Source organism: Ascaphus truei, unplaced genomic scaffold (assembly GCF_040206685.1).
Source record: "Ascaphus truei isolate aAscTru1 unplaced genomic scaffold, aAscTru1.hap1 HAP1_SCAFFOLD_2245, whole genome shotgun sequence".
Lineage (NCBI taxonomy): Eukaryota > Metazoa > Chordata > Amphibia > Anura > Ascaphidae > Ascaphus > Ascaphus truei.
In genome coordinates this window covers 6,646-14,746 of record NW_027455160.1, presented here as the reverse complement: position 1 = coordinate 14,746, position 8,101 = coordinate 6,646, and the positions used below count along the sequence as shown (strand labels likewise).

The following is an 8,101-nucleotide window of genomic DNA, read 5'->3' as shown; positions in this document are numbered from 1 at the left end:
CCTCAGTAATTGCCCTTAATCTTTGTTTTGCCTCCAAAACTGCCCCCCATATCTATTTTACCACAGTAAATGCCCCTCATAAATGATACCCCAGTAACCCCCCCCTTATCTATATTGCCTCAGTAACTGCCCCTCCCTGTCAGGAGCCAATTGCCTGACGCAGCGTGAGCAGCACCAGCCCGAGTGAGGAGCAGAGGATGTGTGGGGCGGACAGGTCCATGGGACAGAGAGATCTGTGGTCCGACCCCGCCGGGGGGTGAAGAGAAAGCTGGAAGGGTGGAGGCTTCAGATTCCGGCACATCAGGAGTTCATGGTGCGTTTCCCCAAAAAAAACGTATCCTTTTAAACACCAAACACTCAAAAGGTACTCCTACACCTAAGCCACCAACTCCACTCTTTCCCTGGAGTTACAGGGGCCTAACCCTTCCCATAGGCTACACCTTATTGTGTCTCCCCTGTAACTCAAACACAACTGACCGGATTGTGCTGAATGTTTGAGAGAATTATGAGCAATGAGAAATGGGTTATAATGCAAGTCTCGGTCAAACCTTAACTATGGATGCGCACCCATAATATATTAGTATGTAATGGCAGCCAGTGAGCCACTGCTTCTGCTTGTCCTGCTGCCACAGGAGTACAGCACTGAATATATTATCCCCGACTGTTCTTGCAAAAAATAATCATGGAAACAATTAAACTGTTCTAGAAGCTCGACGCACGGTTTCTTGGGATTATTTTTCCCATTAATACCTATATCTATAATTATAATAATAATATACTACAATCACAACCCTTTATATATGTGACAGTTTCTATCATATCCTCCTCTCCTCTAAGCTGTACGTAGTCAGGTCTTTCCTGATAAATCTTACGCTGTAGAAAAAGGAGGCGTTACTGGGAGTGGAAAGAAGAAGTCCCGCTTAGCCAAGGACGGGAAGGCTGCAATAAATGGAGAGCACTCAATAAGGTAACGTCTTCTCTGCAACTTCAATTGTTTTATTAAGAAACTTCTTAGCTTTCCCGAGGAGTCCAACGATGCAGTGATAAGGCGTCTCCCGGCCTCGTCTAACCCCCGGATAGCATAATGTACGGAGGAAGCGTCACAACAAAACAGGAAAAGAAACGGGATTGATCAGAAAAAAATAACTTCCGTATAAATATATATTTATTTATTGGAGACGAGTCAGCGGAACTGCAGCTGTAATCGTCTGGTCAATGGGGGGGGGGGGGGGGGGATCTTGTATTGATTAATCCCGGCAGTGCTGGAGGTGTCGCTCCGGCACAGATACTGATGGGGGAGGCACTGTGGGGTTAGGAGATGAAGAGATGGCACCAGCGGAGGTCAGGGAGTAAGGGTGAGGGGTGGCTTCATTCGTAGGCCTCGGGATCGTCATCCTCGAAAATGAACGAGTCGGGCTCCAGGTTCTCCGACTCATCGTCTTCGTCATATGAGAAGTCATCCTCGTCCAGGTCCTCGTCGTAATCGTGCCACTCGGGGACATACTCGTCATCCTCTTCATCTTGGCCCCCCGCAGTGTCAGCGGAGTCAGACGCGCCATCCACAGGTCTGTGGGGAGAGGGGGGGGGGGGGACACAGAGGTGAGGAAGAGGCGGGACAAAGCGAGCGGAGGGGGCGAGCGGAGGGGGCGAGCGGAGGGGGCGAGCGGAGGGGGCGAGCGGAGGGGGCGAGCGGAGGGGGCGAGCGGAGGGGCTCTTACTCTGTGGCTGAGGCCGTCACCGCTGCGGGCACATTGGAAAGCTTCATGTCTTTGTTTTCTGGTTGGGAAAGGAATCCCACATGGAAATCCTACAGGAGAAAGAGACAGTGTAACTGAGGGGGTCGTGCACTCTCCTGTCCCCCCCGGCGAGCAGTCTCACAGCTGATTGGGCTGCTGCTGCATGCCTGGCAGTCTCTCACCTGAGTGGAGTGCTGTAGGATGCCCCTCAGTCTCTCCTGCACTCTTCTCACCAGCTCCAGGCCACTATTGTACTTGTCTGCGCTCAACAGTCGTACACACGAGGCCAGATCCTCGCACTGCAGGAGGCCGTCCTCTGGGGGGTGGGGAGGGGGAATCATGTGACTCGCACCGCGCTAACAAGAAGCTCGCGCACGCACTGCAGGAGGCCGTCCTCTGGGGGGTGGGGAGGGGGAATCATGTGACTCGCACCGCGCTAACAAGGAGCTCGCGCGCACTGCAGGAGGCCGTCCTCTGGGGGGTGGGGAGGGGGAATCATGTGACTCGCACCGCGCTAACAAGAAGCTCGCGCGCCGCGCGCTGCAGGAGGCCGTCCTCTGGGGGGTGGGGAGGGGGAATCATGTGACTCGCACCGCGCTAACAAGAAGCGCGCGCGCACTGCAGGAGGCCGTCCTCTGGGGGGTGGGGAGGGGGAATCATGTGACTCGCACCGCGCTAACAAGAAGCTCGCGCGCGCTGCAGGAGGCCGTCCTCTGGGGGGTGGGGAGGGGGAATCATGTGACTCGCACCGCGCTAACAAGAAGCTCGCGCGCGCGCGCTGCAGGAGGCCGTCCTCTGGGGGGTGGGGAGGGGGAATCATGTGACTCGCACCGCGCTAACAAGAAGCTCGCGCGCGCGCGCTGCAGGAGGCCGTCCTCTGGGGGGTGGGGAGGGGGAATCATGTGACTCGCACCGCGCTAACAAGAAGCTCGCGCGCGCGCGCTGCAGGAGGCCGTCCTCTGGGGGGTGGGGAGGGGGAATCATGTGACTCGCACCGCGCTAACAAGAAGCGCGCGCGCTGCAGGAGGCCGTCCTCTGGGGGGTGGGAGGGGGAATCATGTGACTCGCACCGCGCTAACAAGAAGCTCGCGCGCGCGCTGCAGGAGGCCGTCCTCTGGGGGGTGGGAGGGGGAATCATGTGACTCGCACCGCGCTAACAAGAAGCTCGCGCGCGCGCTGCAGGAGGCCGTCCTCTGGGGGGTGGGAGGGGGAATCATGTGACTCGCACCGCGCTAACAAGAAGCTCGCGCGCGCGCGCTGCAGGAGGCCGTCCTCTGGGGGGTGGGGAGGGGGAATCATGTGACTCGCACCGCGCTAACAAGAAGCTCGCGCGCGCGCTGCAGGAGGCCGTCCTCTGGGGGGTGGGAGGGGGAATCATGTGACTCGCACCGCGCTAACAAGGAGCTCGCGCACGCACTGCAGGAGGCCGTCCTCTGGGGGGGTGGGGAGGGGGAATCATGTGACACCGCGCTAACAAGGAGCTCGCGCACGCACTGCAGGAGGCCGTCCTCTGGGGGGTGGGGAGGGGGAATCATGTGACTCGCACCGCGCTAACAAGGAGCTCGCGCACGCTGCAGGAGGCCGTCCTCTGGGGGGGTGGGGAGGGGGAATCATGTGACTCGCACCGCGCTAACAAGGAGCTCGCGCACGCACTGCAGGAGGCCGTCCTCTGGGGGGTGGGGAGGGGGAATCATGTGACTCGCACCGCGCTAACAAGAAGCTCGCGCGCGCGCGCTGCAGGAGGCCGTCCTCTGGGGGGTGGGGAGGGGGAATCATGTGACTCGCACCGCGCTAACAAGGAGCTCGCGCGCTGCAGGAGGCCGTCCTCTGGGGGGTGGGGAGGGGGAATCATGTGACTCGCACCGCGCTAACAAGGAGCTCGCGCACGCTGCAGGAGGCCGTCCTCTGGGGGGGTGGGGAGGGGGAATCATGTGACTCGCACCGCGCTAACAAGGAGCTCGCGCACGCACTGCAGGAGGCCGTCCTCTGGGGGGTGGGGAGGGGGAATCATGTGACTCGCACCGCGCTAACAAGAAGCGCGCGCGCTGCAGGAGGCCGTCCTCTGGGGGGTGGGGGGGGGGAATCATGTGACTCGCACCGCGCTAACAAGAAGCTCGCGCACGCACTGCAGGAGGCCGTCCTCTGGGGGGTGGGGAGGGGGAATCATGTGACTCGCACCGCGCTAACAAGAAGCTCGCGCACGCACTGCAGGAGGCCGTCCTCTGGGGGGGTGGGGAGGGGGAATCATGTGACACCGCGCTAACAAGAAGCTCGCGCGCGCGCGCGCTGCAGGAGGCCGTCCTCTGGGGGGTGGGAGGGGGAATCATGTGACTCGCACCGCGCTAACAAGAAGCTCGCGCACGCACTGCAGGAGGCCGTCCTCTGGGGGGGTGGGGGAGGGGGAATCATGTGACACCGCGCTAACAAGAAGCTCGCGCACGCACTGCAGGAGGCCGTCCTCTGGGGGGTGGGGAGGGGGAATCATGTGACTCGCACCGCGCTAACAAGAAGCTCGCGCACGCACTGCAGGAGGCCGTCCTCTGGGGGGGTGGGGAGGGGGAATCATGTGACACCGCGCTAACAAGAAGCTCGCGCACGCACTGCAGGAGGCCGTCCTCTGGGGGGTGGGGAGGGGGAATCATGTGACTCGCACCGCGCTAACAAGGAGCTCGCGCGCGCGCTGCAGGAGGCCGTCCTCTGGGGGGTGGGAGGGGGAATCATGTGACTCGCACCGCGCTAACAAGAAGCTCGCGCACGCTGCAGGAGGCCGTCCTCTGGGGGGTGGGGAGGGGGAATCATGTGACTCGCACCGCGCTAACAACAAGCTCGCGCACGCGCTGCAGGAGGCCGTCCTCTGGGGGGTGGGGAGGGGGAATCATGTGACTCGCACCGCGCTAACAAGGAGCTCGCGCACGCACTGCAGGAGGCCGTCCTCTGGGGGGGTGGGGAGGGGGAATCATGTGACACCGCGCTAACAAGAAGCTCGCGCACGCACTGCAGGAGGCCGTCCTCTGGGGGGTGGGGAGGGGGAATCATGTGACTCGCACCGCGCTAACAAGAAGCGCGCGCGCACTGCAGGAGGCCGTCCTCTGGGGGGTGGGGAGGGGGAATCATGTGACTCGCACCGCGCTAACAAGAAGCTCGCGCGCGCGCGCGCTGCAGGAGGCCGTCCTCTGGGGGGTGGGGAGGGGGAATCATGTGACTCGCACCGCGCTAACAAGAAGCTCGCGCGCGCGCTGCAGGAGGCCGTCCTCTGGGGGGACACGCACCTCCCCTCGCGCGCACAGAGGACACGCACCTCCCCTCGCGCACACAGAGGACACGCACCTCCCCTCGCGCACACAGAGGACACGCACCTCCCCTCGCGCGCACACAGATGACACGCACCTCCCCTCGCGCGCACAGAGGACACGCACCTCCCCGCGCGCGCACACAGAGGACACGCACCTCCCCGCGCGCGCACAGATGACACGCACCTCCCCTCGCGCGCGCGCACAGAGGACACGCACCTCCCCTCGCGCGCACACACAGATGACCCGCACCTCCCCGCGCGCGCACACAGAGGACACGCACCTCCCCCCGCGCGCACACAGATGACACGCACCTCCCCTCGCGCGCACACAGAGGACACGCACCTCCCCGCGCGCGCATGCGCGCGCGCACAGAGGACACGCACCTCCCCGCGCGCAGATGACCCGCACCTCCCCGCGCGCGCGCACAGATGACGCGCACACAGATGACACGCACCTCCCCGCGCGCGCACAGATGACAGTCTCTTACCCAGCAGGATCTGCAGAGCGCTGACGTGAAGCTCCAGGTTCTCGGTCTGAGATTCCAACACATCGAGACGCTCAGAATCCTGATTATAATAACTGTACACGCAGGCGTACGCCAGCGCCTGTAATACAGAATCCTGGTTATAATAACTGTACACGCAGGCGTACGCCAGCGCCTGTAATACAGAATCCTGATTATAATAACTGTACACGCAGGCGTACGCCAGCGCCTGTAATACAGAATCCTGATTATAATAACTGTACACGCAGGCGTACGCCAGCGCCTGTAATACAGAATCCTGGTTATAATAACTGTACACGCAGGCGTACGCCAGCGCCTGTAATACAGAATCCTGGTTATAATAACTGTACACGCAGGCGTACGCCAGCGCCTGTAATACAGAATCCTGGTTATAATAACTGTACACGCAGGCGTACGCCAGCGCCTGTAATACAGAATCCTGGTTATAATAACTGTACACGCAGGCGTACGCAGCGCCTGTAATACAGAATCCTGGTTATAATAACTGTACACGCAGGCGTACGCCAGCGCCTGTAATACAGAATCCTGATTATAATAACTGTACACGCAGGCGTACGCCAGCGCCTGTAATACAGAATCCTGATTATAATAACTGTACACGCAGGCGTACGCAGCGCCTGTAATACAGAATCCTGATTATAATAACTGTACACGCAGGCGTACGCCAGCGCCTGTAATACAGAATCCTGGTTATAATAACTGTACACACAGGCGTACGCCAGCGCCTGTAATACAGAATCCTGATTATAATAACTGTACACGCAGGCGTACGCCAGCGCCTGTAATACAGAATCCTGATTATAATAACTGTACACGCAGGCGTACGCCAGCGCCTGTAATACAGAATCCTGATTATAATAACTGTACACGCAGGCGTACGCCAGCGCCTGTAATACAGAATCCTGGTTATAATAACTGTACACGCAGGCGTACGCCAGCGCCTGTAATACAGAATCCTGATTATAATAACTGTACACGCAGGCGTACGCCAGCGCCTGTAATACAGAATCCTGATTATAATAACTGTACACGCAGGCGTACGCCAGCGCCTGTAATACAGAATCCTGATTATAATAACTGTACACGCAGGCGTACGCCAGCGCCTGTAATACAGAATCCTGATTATAATAACTGTACACGCAGGCGTACGCCAGCGCCTGTAATACAGAATCCTGATTATAATAACTGTACACGCAGGCGTACGCCAGCGCCTGTAATACAGAATCCTGGTTATAATAACTGTACACGCAGGCGTACGCCAGCGCCTGTAATACAGAATCCTGGTTATAATAACTGTACACGCAGGCGTACGCAGCGCCTGTAATACAGTTACCTGATTATAATAACTGTACACGCAGGCGTACGCCAGCGCCTGTAATACAGAATCCTGGTTATAATAACTGTACACGCAGGCGTACGCAGCGCCTGTAATACAGAATCCTGATTATAATAACTGTACACGCAGGCGTACGCCAGCGCCTGTAATACAGTTACCTGATTATAATAACTGTACACGCAGGCGTACGCCAGCGCCTGTAATACAGAATCCTGGTTATAATAACTGTACACGCAGGCGTACGCCAGCGCCTGTAATACAGAATCCTGGTTATAATAACTGTACACGCAGGCGTACGCCAGCGCCTGTAATACAGAATCCTGGTTATAATAACTGTACACGCAGGCGTACGCCAGCGCCTGTAATACAGAATCCTGGTTATAATAACTGTACACGCAGGCGTACGCCAGCGCCTGTAATACAGAATCCTGATTATAATAACTGTACACGCAGGCGTACGCCAGCGCCTGTAATACAGAATCCTGATTATAATAACTGTACACGCAGGCGTACGCCAGCGCCTGTAATACAGAATCCTGGTTATAATAACTGTACACGCAGGCGTACGCCAGCGCCTGTAATACAGAATCCTGGTTATAATAACTGTACACGCAGGCGTACGCCAGCGCCTGTAATACAGATACCTGATTATAATAACTGTACACGCAGGCGTACGCCAGCGCCTGTAATACAGAATCCTGGTTATAATAACTGTACACGCAGGCGTACGCCAGCGCCTGTAATACAGAATCCTGATTATAATAACTGTACACGCAGGCGTACGCCAGCGCCTGTAATACAGAATCCTGATTATAATAACTGTACACGCAGGCGTACGCCAGCGCCTGTAATACAGAATCCTGATTATAATAACTGTACACGCAGGCGTACGCCAGCGCCTGTAATACAGAATCCTGGTTATAATAACTGTACACGCAGGCGTACGCCAGCGCCTGTAATACAGAATCCTGATTATAATAACTGTACACGCAGGCGTACGCCAGCGCCTGTAATACAGAATCCTGGTTATAATAACTGTACACGCAGGCGTACGCCAGCGCCTGTAATACAGAATCCTGGTTATAATAACTGTACACGCAGGCGTACGCCAGCGCCTGTAATACAGAATCCTGGTTATAATAACTGTACACGCAGGCGTACGCCAGCGCCTGTAATACAGAATCCTGATTATAATAACTGTACACGCAGG

At 57.5% G+C, this 8,101-nt stretch overlaps 1 protein-coding gene across 1 annotated transcript; it reads right to left on the bottom strand.

Moving 5' to 3' along the window:
- Positions 1 to 1,152: 1,152 nt before the first annotated feature.
- On the bottom strand, positions 1,153 to 5,742 carry LOC142477675 (uncharacterized; the record flags this gene model as incomplete). Its single annotated transcript, XM_075582335.1, has 4 exons — positions 1,153 to 1,567; positions 1,719 to 1,807; positions 1,919 to 2,052; positions 5,517 to 5,742. Coding segments are annotated over 4 exons (648 nt in total), but the record flags the coding sequence as incomplete, so codon positions are not given.
- Between the last annotated feature and the right edge of the window lie 2,359 nt (positions 5,743 to 8,101).